General features: G+C 44.5%; 1 protein-coding gene and 1 long non-coding RNA gene across 4 annotated transcripts in view; one reads left to right on the top strand and one right to left on the bottom strand.

Annotated features, from left to right (window-relative positions):
• The window catches only part of CTNND2 (catenin delta 2), a 1122555-nt gene that overhangs the window by 148760 nt on the left and 954620 nt on the right, over positions 1–19175 (bottom strand). Inside the window, exons 13-14 of the mRNA XM_055555147.1 lie at positions 11313–11430; positions 3410–3595 (exon numbers count right to left, since the gene is read on the bottom strand). Coding sequence (XP_055411122.1) covers positions 3410–3595; positions 11313–11430 — 304 coding nt within the window. The remainder of the gene's footprint in view (positions 1–3409; positions 3596–11312; positions 11431–19175) is intronic.
• On the top strand, positions 1166–14172 carry LOC129633262 (uncharacterized). Of its 3 annotated transcripts, XR_008704983.1 has the most exons (5): positions 1166–1702; positions 1991–3279; positions 3450–5051; positions 11032–12220; positions 13515–14170. It is a non-coding gene; the product is annotated as an uncharacterized LOC129633262 (long non-coding RNA). The 3 variants fall into 3 exon arrangements; XR_008704982.1 differs by having other exon boundaries at positions 1170–1702; positions 11032–14172; XR_008704984.1 differs by lacking the exon at positions 1166–1702 and adding an exon at positions 1795–1950 and having other exon boundaries at positions 3016–3279; positions 11032–14172.

Raw genomic sequence — 19175 nt, 5'->3', positions numbered from 1 at the left:
GTAGATGCATGCATTTTATATTTGCCTGTGTCATAGTTTTACTAAATTGGCCAGGTTTTATCTACATATTTCTGTGTCTACATACACAGCTGCTATTACATTTCTTTCTTCACTTTGTATTACACACTTTCTCTAATCACTTTCTATTCTTTAAAACCTGACTTTATGAGCAGTAGAGATTCCAAACGATGCATTATATCTGATCATTTTATAGCCATAAAGCTAGAATTCTATCTGTTTACATCCTTGTTAAACTTGATATTGTATTTTCTGGCACTTCAAAATATTTTTGTATTATGTAGGAGCACAGTTTGAAAGAAAACCTTTTGAAAAACTATCATTTGGTTGAAGTAACTTTGAAGCCTCTTTATAAACAACAAAGTTCCTTTGTATTTTAACTTACGATGGTTTCAGCAAAACTTTCTTAAAGAAATTCTTTGCCCCCCCCCTTAAAAGAATATTGTAAGAAGAACAATCAAACTGTATAGATTTTCATTTAGACTTCTGGAAAAAATCATTACGATTCAATTAATCATTTTAGCTTCCTCAACTTAGGAAAGAATCACTGATCTCATAAATTACAATGTGAAGTCCAGCATTCTAAGGTGGAAATTCACACACCATAACGTTCCATGGAAGCAGCTACCATCATGAAGAAGGGCTCTATCTTGGGATGATGTTCATGAATGTTCCATTCTGACCCCTGGCTTCTCTGGCCCCTGTCAGCTACACCCGCACACCTTAGCAGAGTTGGGGAAAGGGTTTGGTGTCAGGGCAGAATCTTACTAAATGCACACCAGTGCAGCCATGGAAGCCATCAGAGGAATGTGCTTCAAAATCCAAGCCACAGACTAGAGGGAAAACCTGGAAGTCCGAGTGAATTTAACCTTAAAGTTTTTCTCCCTTTCTTTTTCCTTCTTTCCTTCTTCTCTCTCTTTCCCTCCATCACTCCCATACTCTCTTTCTTCTTTTTTTCTCTTTTTTTCCCTCTCTCTCCAGCCCCCTTTCCCCCACCTCTCTCTCTTTCTTTCTGTCTCTCCCTCTCTTTCTCCTCTTTTCTCTCTTTCTTCTTGGCCAAGGCTAACATCATATTATTGTGTGTGTGTGTGTGCTTAGTCGTGTCCATCTGTTTTGTAACTCTACGGACTGTAGCCTGCCAGGCTCCTTTGTCCATGGGATTTCCCAGGCATGAATACTGGAGTGTGTTGCCATTTCCTTCTCCAGGAGATCTTCCTGACCCAGGGATTGAACCCATGTCTCTTGCATCTCCTCCATTGGCAGAACGATTCTTTACCACTGCGCCACCTGGGAGGCCATATTATTGGACTTTCACAAATTGGATTTCCAAAGTTGCCTGGGCCCATCCATCCCAGAGGTTCTGAGTCATTAGGGTGCATGTAAGACTCAGGTGATAATGACCACAGGGCAGATTGGAGACCACTATATTCTCACACGTAGGCTTTTCTTCCTTTCTTTCGGCTTTACTAAGCTTGCTTCCCAGGGTAAAGCAGTGTAGGGACTGGGCCCCATGATATACAGTGCCTCAAAGGAAACCAAGAGAAGAACCCGTACACCTTTGGCCATCTTTAACTTATTTGATACTGAACATGTTCAGAACTCATCATGGTCTGGTGCCCAGAAGTACCAGGTGGAATAGATAACTGAAGTGCCTGACATCCCTTCATATAACACCTGGTACATGGTAGGTGCTGGCCGACTGGTTCATTCCCCCGGGGGGAGAGTTCTAAGTGGTTGAATTAAGAACCCCAGCTCAGAGACTTCCCTGGTGATCCAGTGATTAAGAATCTGCCTGGCAATGCAGGGCACATGGGTTTGATTCTTGGCTGGGGAACTAAGATCCCACATGCCGTGAGGCAACTAAGCTCGTGCACTCCAACTACTGAGCCTGTGCTCTGGAGACTGCAGGCTGCAACTAAGACCTGACACGAGGTAGATAAATAAATATTAAATTTTTTTTTTTTTTTTAAAGATCCACCATTCAATCCTCCCAAAAGGCAAAAGCTCCTGCCAATCAGGGAGAGATGCAATACACAGAGCACTGACCCAGGACAGGAGAAAGAGCAGCGCTGGGGGTTTGCTTCTCGGAGTGGAAGGTCACAGTCAAAGACAATGAGCCTGCGTCTCCTAAATTACAGGGAAGTTTAAACGGGAACACACAGTTACAGAAGCTGTAGAAGGACCTGGAGCAGCCCTCAGGGACCGCAAAGAGCTCAAGAACCGGAGCCTACAGAGATGCTAATGTTGACACATTTGGGTTACATGTAGGAATTATATTTCAGGATGCATTTCCATTAATCCTGACTCAATAAAATAGTTCCTTTAACACTCACTCAAAGTAAAACAATTTCAAAAACAGTTTAGAAAATAGCATGCTGTGATCTAAACAGATATTTTTGCATATTTGTTTTGATTAAAAACCTGGCAAGGGGGCATATTGGGGATTCCATTCTACTTTCTCAGTCATCCACTCTTGAGAACACTCAGATCTTGGGTCCATAGGACCCTGAGGAGCTGGAGATATGACCACAATGTCCAGGGCGAGGTTGGGAACATGACCACGGTATCAGAGGAGACGGGAAACCTCAGTAGCAGGGGTTTCCAGAAACTACAGGATGGGTGCTTTTTCACATTACTCCCTTATTTGGGGGCCTGGTGGGTGAGGGGTTCTGCCTCCCAGAGGGGCTCCCAGAAGAGGGGTAGAGGCCTTTCTGATGCTGTCAAGGCTGACAGTCATAGCCCATGGGCCTTTACTGCAGGGCAACCAACTGACTTACAGCTGGCCAAGGTAAAGGCCGTTTCATTTTGGAGAGGTCTCTCCAGCTGGAGAGCTTTCTGAGTTCATCAGAATTGTCCCCCAAGGTCCAGCTTCTAATGTCATTCTGTTTGAAAGGGCTATGAATCACTCCATTTCCCACCAATGAGTGCAAGACTGCATATCCAAAAGTTCCCCAAAGAGCTATAAAATACGTTGGGTTTTTGTGCCTCTCTCCTCAGCTTCCCTTCTCAGACCACACCTATTCTGTGTAACTGTTCCACCTGCAAGGTGCCCGCCTGAAGACCTCAATAGATGTGTGAATCGACACAGAAGAATCTGCGCCTGCATCTGACTTGATTCTGTGAGCTGGCAACTCAGAGCCTGCCCAGGACTCAAGGGCCTCCTTCTCTTTTTGAAATTTCCTATCTTGGCTTGGCTGGAGAACATGAGGGGAGTCATTTAATGCTCCACTGTCTCAGCTGTGAAATCCCCAAGGGAAAACGGTACAGCTGCTTGAGTGATTTGACCGTGTGCTAGAATCACAGAGCTCTGTACCTGCAGACACAGACCAAACAGCCATGCTGTAATTAGGGGAGGGGATAATTGCATGCAGCTGCGAGTCACCAATATCACCTGATCTTGGGATTTCTTTTTCTTCTTCTTCTTTCCCCAGCACCCGGAACTCTCCGCATCTTTGCCATTGGCCTCACCGCAGAGCAGCCCGTCCAGCTCATCGGTGCCCATGTGCTGTCCCTGAGACGTTTCTGCTGCCAGCCGGTACGAAAGATTCCTTAAAATGCACACACAGTTTTCAACGGTCTGGAGAATAAAAACAAAAACCAAAACAAAACAAAAAATGAGGAATGAACAAAAACTAACCATTACTCCTCCACTCGCAAAGGCCATCCATCTTCACACAGACGTTTTTTTCTTTGGATGCATTTAACCGCGGCTCCTAAAGGCTCCTTTGACAGCCACAGTGGAAAGAATTTAGAGAAGCTTGGAAAAGTCTGAAGATCTTTCCTCCCCTCAAAGAAACCACTTAGCAATAAGAGTTCCTGATAAACAGCTATCGTTGTTGACTGAAATTCACTTGTGAGCAAGAAAGAACTCATATCCAGGTGCGGTCCCAGGTGGCGTCCACTTACAGACAACAGCCATCTGGGGACTAAGGCTCAGAACCAGTGAGAGCAAGGATAATTGGATTTGCATTAGCTCTGAGAGGGTGTCACTTACATTTACTATCTACAAGGGCACTTTCTTAGTGAGGGGCAGGGGAGCCCGGCATGCTGTAGTCCATGGGGTCACAAAGAGTTGGACAGGACTCAGTGACTGAACAACAAGGGTACTTTCTGGGAGGAATACAGGGCAAGAGGTGCAAACCAGGCTTATTCCAGGCAAGCCAGGTTCTGTGGTCACCTGAGGACATATATGTTTCCAACCTACTGATTTTCTTCAAGATTGCTGGTGCTCCTATTTCCTAAGCACAAGAGCTAAGCAGTGATTAGGGACGTGGGAAGAGCTGGACATCTGTAGAACCCTAGGTCTCTGACTACTGGACATGTGACTTGGACAATCCACCCATAACCTCCTCTGTAAGATGGTCAAAGTAGCGGCCAATAGACTGCTGTGTGGATTAGGGGAATTAGAGAATATATATGTGATAGGCAGAATAAAGCTCTCTGCTCCAAAGACGTCCACATTTGGAACATGTGAATAGGTTATGGGATGGAGGGCATTGAGGGTACTCATTGGTGGACCTTTGGATGGCAGATTATCCTGGATTGTCCAGGTGGGCCCATGGAGTCATGAAGGTCCTGTGAGCAAGAGAGGGAGGCAGAGAGAGTGAAACTGTGTGAGAAGGATGGGATCTGGCATTGTTGCCTTTAGAGATGGTGGAAGGGGCCATGAGCCAAGGAATGTGGGAGCCTCTAGAAGCTGTTAAAGACAAGGAAACAGATGCTTCCTTACAGTTGCCAGAAGGAATGCAGCCTTGTCGACACCTCGATTTTACCCCAACAAGACCCATTCTGGGGACTTCCCTGGTGCTCTAGTCTGATCCCTGCTTGAGACTTCACCTTCAATGCCGGGACTGTGGTTTGATCCCTGGTGAGGGAGCAAAGATCCCACATGCTTCTCAGCCAAAAAAAGAAACAAAACAAAACATAAAACAGAAGCAATATTAAAACAAATTCAATAAAGACTTTAAAAATGGTACATATTTAAAAAAAGGAAAAGAAAAGAAAAAAAGAGACCATTCTGGACTTCTAAAATGGTAAGATGATAAGTTTGTGTTTCTTAAATTTATTTTTGGCTGTGCTGGGTCTTCGTGAATGCATGGGCTTTTCTCAAGTTGCAACAAGTGGGGGCTACTCTCGAGTTGCAGGGCATGGGCTTTTCCGTGTGGGGGCCTCTCTTGTTGTGGAGCACAGGCTTCGGCAGTTGTGCCTCCCGGCTACAGAGCACCCGCTCACTAGTTACACACAGGCTTAGCTGTTCCTCGGCATGGGGGATCTTTCTGGACCTGGGATCGAACAGTGTCTCCTGCATGGGCGGGTGGAGTCTTTACCACTGAGCCATCAGGGAAGCCGAGGTTTGTGTTTTTAAAACACCATGTTTGTGGCCATTTGCTACAGCAGCAACAGGAAACTAACCCAGTACGTACGTACCGAGAAGAGTTCCTGGCACACAGCAAGTGCTATACAAGGATTTATATCACCAACAAAGGTGGAGACGGTCCCTCTGTGGAATGGGCAGAGCTTGTGACCTAGAGCTAATGGGATGGTGATGGAGTCTTGGCTCCACCATTTAATGAGCCACGTGACCCTGATCAAAGTGCTCAATCTCTTAGTGCTTTGATTTCCTCCCAAAGTCCCCACTGCCACGTTGGAGATGAAGTCTCAACATATAAATCTTGGAGGAATCAAACATTTAGTCCAGGGCATCAACCTTTTGACCTTTGTTCTGGATTTGAGGAACTGAGGGAAGAGGGGGCGGAAAATACCCAATTTTCAGAAATTTTTTTTTTTACTGTTTTAATTGAAAAATCCATTTTTTTTTCTTCTTAAATATTCATTTATTTATTTGGCTGTGTGGGGTCTTGGTTGTGCACACAGGATCCTCGCTGTGGTGTGTAAGGCTGTGAAGTACAGGGCTCAGCATTTTCAGCTCGAGAGCTTAGATACCCCTTGGCATGGGGGATCTTAGTTTCCCAACCAGGGAACAAACCTGAGTCCTCTGCACTGCAAGGTGGAGTCTTAACCACTAGACCACCAGGGAAGTCCCCCCAATTTTTAAAAAAGACAAAATAATGGTGGAAAGTGAAACTGAAAGTCACTCAGTCGTGTCTGACTCTTGGCGACCCCATGGACTATACAGTCCATGGAATTCTCCAGGCCAGAATACTGGAGTGGGTTGCTTTTCCCTTTCCAGAGGACCTTCCCAACCCAGGGATTGAACCCAGGTCTCCTGCATTGCAGGAGGATTCTTTACCAGCTGATCCACCAGGGAAGCCCAACTAAGTTTTATTATTTTTTTAAGCTTAAGCATTACTTTGAATTATAGTTGATTTACAAGGTCATGTTAGTTTCAGGTGTCCAAAATCTGAAAAAGAAGAGGTAAGTTTTCTTTTTAAAAGTATGCCAACTTGCCTGTCCCTTTTCAGGCACCAACTACGTGACAGCCACCATTCAAGGAAAGGAAAATAGTTCCATTTTAGAGAAGAGGAAATGAGGTCTGAGGCTGTTGGTAACTCAGCCCACTCACCCCTATAGACTAGAGACTGTACCATTTTCTCTAGTCCTGGGCTGGGACTGGAAATGGGGTGGGGACTGCCGGAGTTCAGATCCTGCACTGCTCCCACTTATGATGGGAATCTGGTAAAAGGCAGCATGTAACTTTGACCTGACTACTGGAGGCATGAAAAATCAAGCAGGAAAACCAGTTTTCAGGGTGTATTTCTGGAGCCGTTGCGATTTCAGACCTTTCGGGTCAGCTTTTCAAGGTTTCATGGGCTGCTAATCCCACAGGCTTTCAGTCAACTTGATTTTTCTATTTCAAGCATCCTCTTAGCATCAAAAAGAGGAACCGGCATGAAAGCAGGGAAACACAGGACGACTCGAGAGAGAGAGCTGTCTCTCCCTGAAAGGAAAATGTTGTGGCAGAAAACATAAGTCAGAACGATTTTCAAATCAGCTCAGAATGATTTTTCTTACATCAAAGACCTGGGAGAATAAACTTCTTTCTCACCCTCTTGTTCCCCTTCCCTGGGGGCACATCCATGCTTCTGTTTAACAAATGACAACTGCGGAATATATCCGCAGTTTCGAGAAGTGCTTTATAACCTACCTGAGGCTGAGCAACATCTTAGGGAGAAGCCGGATGCAGAGAGAGAAGAGAGGGAGAAAGTTGGGGGAGGGGCTAGGAGGGGGGATGGGGCTTCCCTGATAGCTCAGTTGGTAAAGAATTCCCCTGCAACACAGGAGACCCTGGTTTGATTTCTGGGTTGGGAAGATCCCCTGGAGAAGGGACAGGCTACCCACTCCAGTATTCTTGGGCTTCCCTGGTGGCTCAGCTGGGAAAGAATCTGCCTGCAACTCGGGAGACCTGGGTTCGATCCCTGGGTTGGGAAGATCCTTCTGGAGAAGGGAAAGGCCACCCACGCCAGTATTCTTGGGCTTCCCTGGTTGCTCAGCTGGGAAAGACTCTGCCTGCAACGTGGGAGACCTGGGTTTGATCCCTGGGTCAGGAAGATCCCCCTGGAGAAGGGAAAGGCTACTCACTCCAGTATTCTGGCCTGGAGAATTTCATGGACTGTATAGTCCATGGGGTCTCCAAAGAGTCGGATATGACCTTTCCTCTCACTTTTCACTTTCAGGAGGAGGGGAAGAGAGACAGGAGATGGCAGAGAGGGACAGATTGGGGGTAGTCCCAGAGGTTGAACTCATCTCTCTCCTTAAGCCTGGTTTGGGAGGGTGACCAAGTCAAGTGCTTTTCCCTGTAAGGGCAGGGAAAGAAAGAGAACAGCCATGGCCCTTCTTGGGGATACCAGCAGAAGGCATGTGGCAGCTGGTGGTTTGGGTTTCAACATCCATTGCTGTCAACAGAGCTTTCGGCAGTTCCTCTTGGTCACCAGGGTCATTTTGAGTCCTCATTTTCTATTAGACAGGGCTAATTTGGAAGCCATTTGTAGAACGCGCCACCATATGTTAGGCATTCAACAAACCGTCCCAGTTACAGGAGCCGAGCTGAGCGCATGCGTAGCATCCAGGCTCTTTGACTCATTAACTCCAGTGGCCTCAAAGATAGCATGCACACATTTCTCCCTCCTCTAGCTTGTCACTGTGAAAGCTTAGAAGTGGCCAAGCAGAGGGCTGAGTGGAAAAATGATGGGGCAATAATAATATGTTAAAACTCAACAGCACCTTCTGGCCAGCAAAGCACTGTTGAGTAATTTATCACATTTGATCCGCTCAACAGCTCTAAGGGTCCTCCTTGTCTCGAAGCTGAGGTCACTCGGGTCCTGTCCTCTGGTCATAGGGAGAAGGAAATGGTACATTTTCTAGTACACTCCTGGGGCCATGCTGGGTGTTCTGGATACTCAATCAGGAATACCTGAGTCTCCCCCTTTTTTTTTTCTTTTAATTTTTAGTTTATATTGGAACATAGTTGGTGAACACCATTGTCTTCGTTTCAGGTGTACAGCCAAGTGATTCTGCTCTACATAGACAGGCATCTACTCTTTTTCCAAATCTTTTCCTATTTGGGTCATTGCAGAATATTGAGCAGAGTTCCCTGTGCTATGCAGTAGGTGCTTGTTGATTATTTATTTTCAATATAGTGATGTGTACATGTCAATTCCAAATTCCCAATTTATCCCCCACACCAACCTTTCCCCACTGGTAACCATAAATTTTTCACTTCCAACCATGTTTGTTTTCTGTGAACCTGTTTCTGTTTTTATAAATAAGTTCATGTGTATTATTTTTTTTTGATTCTACATATGAGCAATATCATATATTTGTCTTCCTCTGACATTTTTCACTTAGTCTGATCACCTTGGGATTCATCCATGTTGCTGCAAATGGCTTTATTTCAAGGCATATCTGAGCCTTCTGACACCAGCTCTGAATGGTCTTCATTTTTCCAGTTTCCACTCTGTGGGGAAATGTGGTCACTAACAAAGAGAATCTTCAAGGTCTCTCAAGAGTTTGAGGAGTCTGGTCCTCTGACACACCAGAAAAAAGACATGTGTGCCTCACAGCACTCTGATTTTGGACCACACTCATGAAGGTTGCCTTACCACCACGATGGTGTTACGGGACCAGGGCAAGACTCATATTTTATTGTCAGCTAGAAGGCCCAGTCAGTATTAAAGATTGCTTGGTATCCATAAGGCTTAAAGCCCCCATGCCTTAGTATTTACCACTCTGAATATTAAGATCCTTGGCATTGCAGCTTCTGTGAATTATGAATTACCTTGAGTAGCTCTTTTAAAAAATCCTGTGTCTATTGTGTTAGCAGGTCTCTATAAATACTCAAGACATCTTGACTGTTCCCTTCTTTAGAAACTTAATTCTCCTGTCAGTGATATTAAAAGGTCTACAATGGCTGTTTAAGGGCATTTACAAGAGAGGTTGATTAAATCTTTTCTATCATATTTCACTTTGGATATTGATGTCACACACACAGTAAATGAATGGTTGCAAATGTCACTAACAGGCAGTGATAAGATGACAAACAGTTTATAATTGGATTCAGTTAGTACTCCAAGGGTTTGAGTCCCAGAAGTACCGTGGACTTCTGGTCTATGGGAGTAGGGCACCCCCATCAGTAATTTTCTAAATTTGTCAGTCACTCCAATGTGCAGGCAAGGTTGAGAAGTGCCATGCTAAATCACCCCACGCCAAAGAGTAACTAAATGGATAAAATCACTCTTACTTGTTCTTTATCTGACCTTACAACTAAAACAACTAAATTACAGTGTGTTGGGTCCCCAACTAGAGTCTATTTTAAAGCTGTATCTGCTAAGGTGGGTTTTTCAATCCAAGATGCACATGGAATCACCTGATGAACTTCCAGAGGAACAGAAATCAGAGATAAGAGCTAAACGTCTGGATTCAGGGGGGCTGTGCAGAGGTCTAGGCACATGCATTTATCAAATGCTCCAAAGGCAATTCCAGTGAAGAGCTGGCATTAAAAACCATGGGTTCATCAAGACGTCTTGAGAGGAAAGCATGCCAGTTTTAGGTGAGATGGTCTTGAAGTAAGAACCGGATGCCAGACATGTATTTTGTGGGTGGATGGCTTCTCATGGCTTGCTGATTAAACTCTGGACATTGATTATGATAAATATTTTGACTGGAAATCATTTGACAGAGCGTTATGTACAATTAATAAATTGTGTCCTGTGCAATATTAATCATTTTACTTCATGAATATGTGTATTGCTTAGGACTTACTATATTTTGATTATGTAATATCAATAATCCAATGCACATGTTTATATACATTAAAAACCAAACAAACTGTGGGACTGGGCTTTGGTTCACAGCCAGGGCCAATTTTTGGCTCCCCACGGTGCATCTGGAAATGTCGGGAGACATTTTTTTTTTGTCACAACTGGGGTGGGGGGAGGAAGGTACTGGCATCTAGTGGGTGGAGACCTGGAATGTTGCCCGAAACCCTATAGTCCACAGGACAGTCCACAGCAAAGAAGTGGACTGAAATATTGAGAGAGTGGCTCTGAGAAAGGTCTTACTAAGGTGTCAAATTCATCAAGTGCCTTACTTTAAAGTATCGGTAAAGTCTGTGCTTATATTAGGATATTATGAAATTATAAATTTTTTATGTAAAGTGAACCCGAACTAAGAGAATCCCAGGGATGGAGCAGCCTGGTGGGCTGCCGTCTATGGGGTTGCACAGAGTCGGACACGACTGAAGCGACTTAGCTAGCAGTAGCAGCAGCAGAACCCAAACTAAGTCAAAAGACAAAAGAGGACAAAACAAAATAGCCCAAACACTGTCAAAAATCCACCCAATTCTATTTTGGTTTGTGAACTAAAACACTGAATAGACACTGATGTCAATGTTTTGACAGGCTTGTTTATGCAGCATTTTGACAGCATTTATTTAGACTTCATCGGGCATTCTTGAAATGGCATTGGGCAGTATTAAGCTGTTCAAAAGCTATCTTGTAGAATATAGGGTTATTTAAATCTCAGGTAGCTTGACTATTTTTTTTTTCTTTTTTCCAGTGGATTTTAGAAAATGAAGCTAGAAGCTCATGGGCAACTTGCTATGTGAAAGTTTATACACTGATCTGGAACACCTGTAGCTGGAGTAATTTAATCTAAATTTTTACTTGCTACTAATCAAGAATTAAGTGTCTAGTTCTAGGCTAGGATTAGAAGTCAATACAGATTTCAGAGTGAAAGTATTAAGTGTTGCATTAACTCTCCATCCTTGTTAGCCATTGTTTGATCCCCCGGGGAATCTCTGTTCTCTAAGATGCTTCATCTATGCAAATACGACAAACCTTGCTATCGATCTCGCTGCTCCCCAGCGCAGACTGAATCACATAAAGCAGCGCGTCCGTGAGCCCGTCACATTCCCGCATTCTCCTGCGGGCCTCCTCTCCGGCTGAACTAACATTCCTGCAAAGCAAAAGGACGTATCAGCACCGTTCACAGTGGCCACCGAAAGAACGTTCTTCCATGCCCATCTCTTCTCGTTTGTTTTTCTTTAGTCCGCGACATATGGCATGCGGGATCTTAGTACCATGACCAGAAATCCAACCCGTGCCCCCTGCTTTGGGAAGCCAGAGTCTTGACCACTGGATCACCAGGGAAGTCCCTTCCTCTCAAAGTTTTAATGAAAACACTTTGCTAGCCTTTCAGAAGGTTTACCAAGAATGTAGTTTTAATGAGGGGAGAATGGCCTCCACAAATGGATTCTAGAATTGGATGAGCCACAGATATCTGCATCAAAACAGGGAATGCAGAATTCTGAACACGTGATCCGTGAGAGTCCTGTGACCACTAAGAAAGGAGACTTTGTAAAAGTCTTCAAGGTCTGCTTCTGTTACAATCGACCAGGGAATAAGAAGCTCTTTGATTCAAAGGGCTGTTCTTCTTTGAAAAGTTTGAAATACTTTTCAAGGACAAAGTTTCCAACTTACTGACATATCTTAGAGGTCTAATTTCACCTGTCTCAAAAAATATATCTATCTGGGCCCTGACAGAGGGAAATTCTAGAAGTTTACTCTAAGGACACAGAGATTTCTCTGAGAATTTGGTCATCAGAATACCCATGGCACCTTTTATGTAGGAGTGATGGCACAAGCTGAGCTAAAGGCAACAGAAGGGGCCTCTTTAATGGAATGCACAGCTGGGAGGGGAGTGAACTTTCCAGACCCACAAAAGACATCAGACGATCCAGACAAAGGTGAATCTCCTGATGCTTTTATTACCCCACCACCTGAGAAGGCCTTCTTCCTCTCCCAACCACGGCCAGGATTTGGTTCTAGCAGAAAACTTGCAGGGCTTCCCAGGTGGCGCTAGTGGTAAAGAACCTTCCTGCCAAAGCAGGAGACATTAAGACGAGGGTCCAATCCCTGGGTAAGGAATATCCCCTGAAGGAGGGCATGGCAACTCACTCCAGTATTCTTGCCTGGAGAGTCCTATGGACAGGGAAGCCTGGAAGTCCATAGGGTCACAAAATGTCAGACACAATGGAAGTGATGCAAGCACAGAAAACTTTTGCAGCAACTGATTTACAGACAGCACAGCCTACTGGAGGGAGGCTGGAGGAGGTGAGGAAACGGAAGGTACAAAGAGGCTGAAAAGTTTAGGAACTGTGGCAAAGGGTGATGAAAAGAGATAATGATCCAGGCAAGGCAATAATTCTCAAGCTACGTAGCATTAGAATCGCCTGGAGGGTGTGTTCATGTACAGTTGGGCCCACGTTGGCCCCATAGGTGGAGTTGGATAATTTGCATATTTGGTGATGCTGACGTTGCAGATCTACACTAAACTAGAGCTGTAATGGGGAAGAGTCAATTTTGACTCATCCGTGCTAGATCTGTTTCTTTGACTTTAACCCTGTTTTTTTTTTCTTTTTTTTGGGGGGGGGCATTTTTTGTTATTATAATCATACACGATGGCCTGACTCTGAGAGTGGGGCGCTTTGCCTGTTAAGCTAAAGTGCCTTTGTTTAGAATCTTGTCCACCTGTAGGTGGCTGGAAGAAAGTAAAAAACACATTTTCCCTGCCCGAGGCTTGCCACTGTAGGAGATATTTGCAAGATTAATGGCCTTTTTTTACTTTGTTTCCTTGCCTCCCCCCATCTCTGATTTATAAAAGAACCTGGCATCCAGACTCTGGCAAAATGGTTATTTTGAGACCTTAGTCTGCCATTTTCTCGGTCAGCTGGCTTTCCAGATGAAGCTGTATTCCTTGCCTCAACACCTCCTCTCTCAGATTCACTGGCCTTTCCTGCGGTGAGCAGGGAGAGCTTAGACTCGGTAACAGCGTTACTTCTAGTTCTAGGGGTGGGGCTGGAGTTTGGTTGGGGAGGGTACTGTTCTTTTCTGGAGCCTGCCATGTGGCAGATTCTAAGAGTCAGTGGCCACAGGAGCAGCTGAACAGAACGAATCTCTGAACCCATGCTATAATTGACACAACTATTCTCATTTCATTTCCCAACATCCTTCCCTGTTACATTTCATTGTGTTTTACAGATGAGAAAGGCAGGCTCAGATGGGGTGTCCAAGTTCCCACAGGTAGTAAAAGTGGAGATGTCAGAACAAAACCCAGGTCTGTGAAGGAGAGAAAAGCAAGGGGCTTCAAGTTCGATGTACAACATGGACTACATTTTTTAGGAATTAAATAAAAATAAAATATATTTAATTTCAAAAGGCTACTGAACATTCATGCTTTCTTTAATACCTAAAAAGTTCTGCAGACATGTTTAAAGAGGATCTATCAGCGTTTTAACGTAACACCACTGGAAAAGGTTATTCAATGAAAATTAGAAGTTTTGGCATTTGTTGATCTTAAAATATAACCAAAACTCCTCATTGCCTCAGACAATGTAACTGAGCAAATGTAGGCAGCATCCCTTGGAGGGAGGAAGACATCTTTCTGTGAAAGAAGAAGTGGTGACAGGCACATTGGTATTATTATTAAAAGGATGGCCTTTGCAGGAGAGCATTTTTAGATCCAGAAGTGATTTTCACCACATGGAGTTCTGATGCTGTTAGAGCCCAGTCAGACCTCTTTGGTCAGAAAAGTGCTGAGTGCAATGAATGACTGCCTTTTCCTACTTTGATGAGATCACGTTTCCAAAGACAGAATGACAGAAAGTTAAACTAGAAAGGACTGTAGAGACAGGAAGCTCATGTGCAGCTTAGTCTCAAACACTCCTGCCCCTTTTCCTTACCCATGAATACCCAGTCTTTCCTTGGAGTAGCTTTACAATGGGGATGGCTGCCTCCTAAGTCACAAATAAGCATCCCTATGATCAACCCTGTTTTCACTGGTCATCATGAATGGGCAGGGCCAACCAATGGGAAAGATCAAGAATTAATAACTTTGTCAACATCATACCTTTTCAATACTAATTTTGTTTTGAGTTTCTGTTTGATTTTAGTCCAGTCTCTGCCAAAAATTTTAAAAAGTTATTAACAGGCTACAATAAGAAAATGTGTAATATACTGAGAAATGAGAAAGACTAATGAGGTCCCAAGAGGGACAAGGAAGTGCTTAGGACACACGCCTAAATCTCCCCCCACCCCCTCTCCAGTGATGCAGGGTGGGCGGGTGGGCAGGAAGGTATCACAGCGCCTGCAGTAGGATGAGGCATCATATATGTTAATATTTTTAAGTGAACTGAGGTGTGAACATGTCTCTCTTTCAATGGCTAAGAGCATCCTACAAGCCTTTGGGGTTGGGTTTCCACTTTTATTCCTGAATGAGTGAAACATTTCAGAAGATTACCTTTGATTTTTACCCCCTGTTCCAACACGAAATTTATTCTACTTGTGCATTTCGCTCTTTAAAAATGAAAATTCCAATACTGTTGTGTGTTGGTCACTGGTTGTAGTTATGGTCCTATATAAGTGACTGCATAAGAGTCTCATAAACAGCCAGTGTCCAGCCTACAAAGTTCCTCCCCTCCTGCTGTACTTAAACCATCTTCTACTCATTTTGAGGGAGGTGATTTCCATGTCTGACTAGAAGCTGGTGCAGCAAAATTTCTATGCATAAAAGTTAACACTGAAACAAAGCCTTGTAGATATTTTGTTTAAAAAAAGCGCAATGATACTGTAATATCTATTTCTTAGAAATAATCAGTATAATCTTGATCGAATTGTCAGTTGATATAGTCCCTTGGACTGCAAGGAGATCCAACCAATCCATCCTAAAGGAAATCAGTCCTGAATATTCATTGGAAGGACTGATGTTGAAGCTGAAACTCCAATGCTTTGGCCACCTGATGTAAAGAGCTGACTCATTTGAAAATACCCTGATGCTGGGAAAGATTGAGGGGGATGAGAGAGGGGAGGAGAAGGGGATGACAGAGGATAATCTGGTTGGATGGTATCACCGACTCAATGGACATAAGTTTGAGTAGACTCCGGGAGTTGGTGATGGACAGGGAGGCCTGGCGTGCTGCAGTCCATGGGGTCACAAAGAGTCAGATACGACTGAGTGACTGAACTGAACTGAACATAATTTGGAAATTTCTGCTTAAAGCAGATTCTATAATCTTTTCATCTCTCTTCTTTTCTCCACCCAGCCTGATCCTTGGCATTTATAACTGGCCTCCATTGAGGGTCTTCTCATACCTGGCCCACCTCCAACCCCATGAACCCTGGGTTCCATCCCTGTTAAAATTCCTTACCATCCTTCCTACAGCCCCACACAACTCTGGACTGTTGAGCACCAGGCAATTTTGTCTCATCTCCCAGTTTATTATTAGCAGAGCCCAGATGCTGGGTCTCTGCAGAATCTGGGCTGGGTTCCTGAGACTCTATACAAGTGTGAAGAGGGGCACGGGGCCGCCAGAGGGCTTTAGAGAGCAGAGCTGAGACCACTTCAAGGAACACAGGTAGTCTGGAGGCAAAACGGAAATATGAAGCTACGCACTGTCCTGATGCCAGCCCAGCAGGACAGGCATGGGGAGAGGCAGAATCCACAGAGCCGGCAGCACAGACCTGATGTTCAAGCTGCTCCCTCTCTGATGTGGGGGAGGGGGGGCACATTCTCCACATTGAGCTGCTGGCAGCCCAGGTGGGGTGCTCTGAGTGCCAGGCAGCGCAGCACCAGACCCTCTCCTCCTGCCTGGTGTAGATCAGCAGGAGCAAGTAGGTAAACACTTAGGACGTTTGGCCTCCCCTGCACCTGCCTGGTGAACTCGTCTTTCTAGAAGCATTTCCTTTTAGTGTTGCCTTTTTCTGACATCTCACCCAGAGAGCAGAACCAAGGATGACAGGATAAGTCCCTGGCTTTGAAACCTTGCAACTGGGATTTGCTGGGCTGGGTTTCCAAGCTGCTTTGGCCCAGCACTTCATTTTATTTTCCACATCTCTGTTTCTGGAAGTGGAATGTCTATAACTATTACCCCGTGCCTGTTCCAACACTGTATATTGGGGGCAAATAAGCTGTTTCTTTAGAATCATAGGTTCATAGGTGGAGAGGAACTCTTCCCCAGCAGCTATACTTTATGGGTCACTGATGCGCTTCATGGTTACTCATCTACACCTGATTAGATGATTCCGATTTTGAACTTTTGAGCTGAAGAGATTTAGGACCTTAAGTTGATGGTGTAATTGGGATGAAAAGACATGGGGTAGATGTGGATATTTGGGGACCAGAGGGTGGACTGGGGTGGACCAAATAATAGCCCCCAAAGATGTCTGTGTCCTAATCCCTGGAAACTGAATGGATTTCTTTACATGGACAAAGGGACTTTGCAGATGGAATTAAGGTTATAGACTTTAAAATAGGGAGCCTGTCCTGGATGATCTCTATGGACCCAGTCTGATCACATGAGCCTTACAAGCAGAGAACATTCTCTAGCTGGAGTCAGAGAGATCCCAGAAGGAGAACTCAACTCCCTCTCTGGTGCTGGTTCTGATGTATATGGACCACATGCAAAGGTGAAAGGGAGAGGAAGCTGGCTCCTAGCTGACAGCTGGCAAAGAGACAAACACCTCTGTCCGACAGCCACAAGGAACTCGATTCTGGCAACAACCTGAAGGAGCTTGGAACAGGCCCTCCCAAGAGCCATTAGTAAGGAACGTAACCCTGATAACACCTTGATTTTAAGTTAGTAAAATGAGAATTAGATTTTCAACCCACAGAAAATGTAAGATAATAAATTTTGTTGTTCTTAAGTAATTAATTAATTTATTTTTTAATTTTATTTTTAAACTTTACATAATTGTATTAGTTTTGCCAAATATCAAAATGAATCCGCCACAGGTATACATGTGTTCCCCATCCTGAACCCTCCTCCCTCCTCCCTCCCCATTCCATCCCTCTGGGTCGTAATTTTGTTGTTCTATGTCACTAAGCTTGTAGTAATTTGTTACAGCAGCAATAAGAAACTAACACACAGCGTTTGGCTTGTTTGACTCAAGGGTAAGTGGAATTCTTCTCAACACCATCCCTAAAATTTTCACACACAGACACACACCCCTTCCCTTTGTTGTTGTTCATGGACTGCAGCACACTAGACTCCTCTGTCCTCCACTATCTCCTGGAGTTTGCTCAAATTCATATCTGTCAAGATGGTGATGTCATCCAACCATCTCATCCTCTGTCGCCTCCTTCTCCTCCTGCTCCAAATCTTTCCCAATATCAGGATCTTTTCCAATGAGTTGGCTCTTTGCACCAGATGACCAAAGTATTAGAGCTTCAGCTTCAGCATCAGTCCTTCCAATGAATATGCAGAGTTGATTTCCTTTAGGATTGACTGGCTTGATCTCCTTGCAGTCCAACGGACTCTAAAGAGTCTTCTCCAGCACCACAATTCAAAAGCATCAATACTTCAGCACTCAGCCTTCCTTATGGTTCCTTCCCTAGAAAACTGTTTATCTGCAGTAGGCTCATGCAAGCTTTAGGAAGGTATTTCCAGATGATCAAATAATTGTATAGATTTGATTAAGACCCAAATAAGCCATGTATAAGAAAATAAAAATTATGCCTATTGGGGTGAGGTGCTACCCTTGACTGTGCAAGATCGGGAGACAGTCTATGTAACTCAGGGCATACTAAGGCCCTCTGCACAGGAAATACTGATGGGATAGGATGATGCACCTTTTGAGGCAGAAGTACGCTGCTTTAATTTATTTTGCCCCCTTGCTGAGCTGATTAAACACAAGAGTGCCACCAGGTCAGTGGTCATCTTGGCCCAGCTTGCTCTCCTGCCTGGTTGACATCCTTCGCTTCTTCCAGTCCTCTTTCTGGCAGAAGCGGCCCCCCAAACCTCAGTCTTTACAGCTTCCAGGGAACAGAGTGCTGTGGCTGGTACTCAGCACTGCGTGGGAAATGAGTGGACTGTAGGGAGAGAAATGAGTCAGCTTCTCAGCTCTGCTTGAGTGAAGTCTGTACTGCAGCCTCGTTGCTTTAAATGAATTCCCAGAACATCATCTGAAATGCTAACCCTAAGTACCAAATGGTACGAACCGCATCAGGAATAGCCTCACCTCCATAAACTTTTATTGGGTACGAATAATGGGAGGTTGAATTTACTTGAAAAGCTTTTGACTTCTCTGTCTACATATGTTTTTAAAGTGGGTACTTCATTATAGTCAAGTCAGAACAATTTCCAGAGAAATCAATTTCCCTTTTTCCTTTAAAAAAAAAAAATTTTTTTTTAAGATTAGCCGAGTCCTGCTGCTTGGATTCCTGCTATGCAACTTGCAGTCATCTCCCAAGGAAGGCAATTTCTTTATAAGTCAGGACACTGATGGCTTGGAAATTGCTTTGCTGAGCTGCAGAGGCAGAATGCTTCAGTGGCCTAAAGACCAACTACCTCCTGTACTGGCAGTAAACCCCACTGCCATGCTGTGCCCTGTTGACACCCCCACCCCACCTATGAATGGAAACCAGCGAAGAGAGACAGAGGAGCCCCTCTGACGTGGACTATTCCATGCTGCCCCTTTCCAGGACTACCCAGACACGTGCCTTCTGGAATCAGCCACACACCTCACTCACAGTTCCAAGGATGCCCAGAGTGGAACCAGAAATGCCTGAGTTAACAGACACCCTATTGCTGTCAAGGACTACCTAGGATCTCAGCTCCTCAATTCTAATTAAAATTGATGAACGCCACAGAGTTAAGTGCTCTATGCAATGTCTGCTCAAAGTTTCCTGTAGGGCTAAATTACAAG

This window comes from Bubalus kerabau, chromosome 18 (assembly GCF_029407905.1).
Source record: "Bubalus kerabau isolate K-KA32 ecotype Philippines breed swamp buffalo chromosome 18, PCC_UOA_SB_1v2, whole genome shotgun sequence".
NCBI classification, from domain to species: domain Eukaryota; kingdom Metazoa; phylum Chordata; class Mammalia; order Artiodactyla; family Bovidae; genus Bubalus; species Bubalus kerabau.
This window is presented reverse-complemented; position numbering and strand designations above follow the sequence as displayed.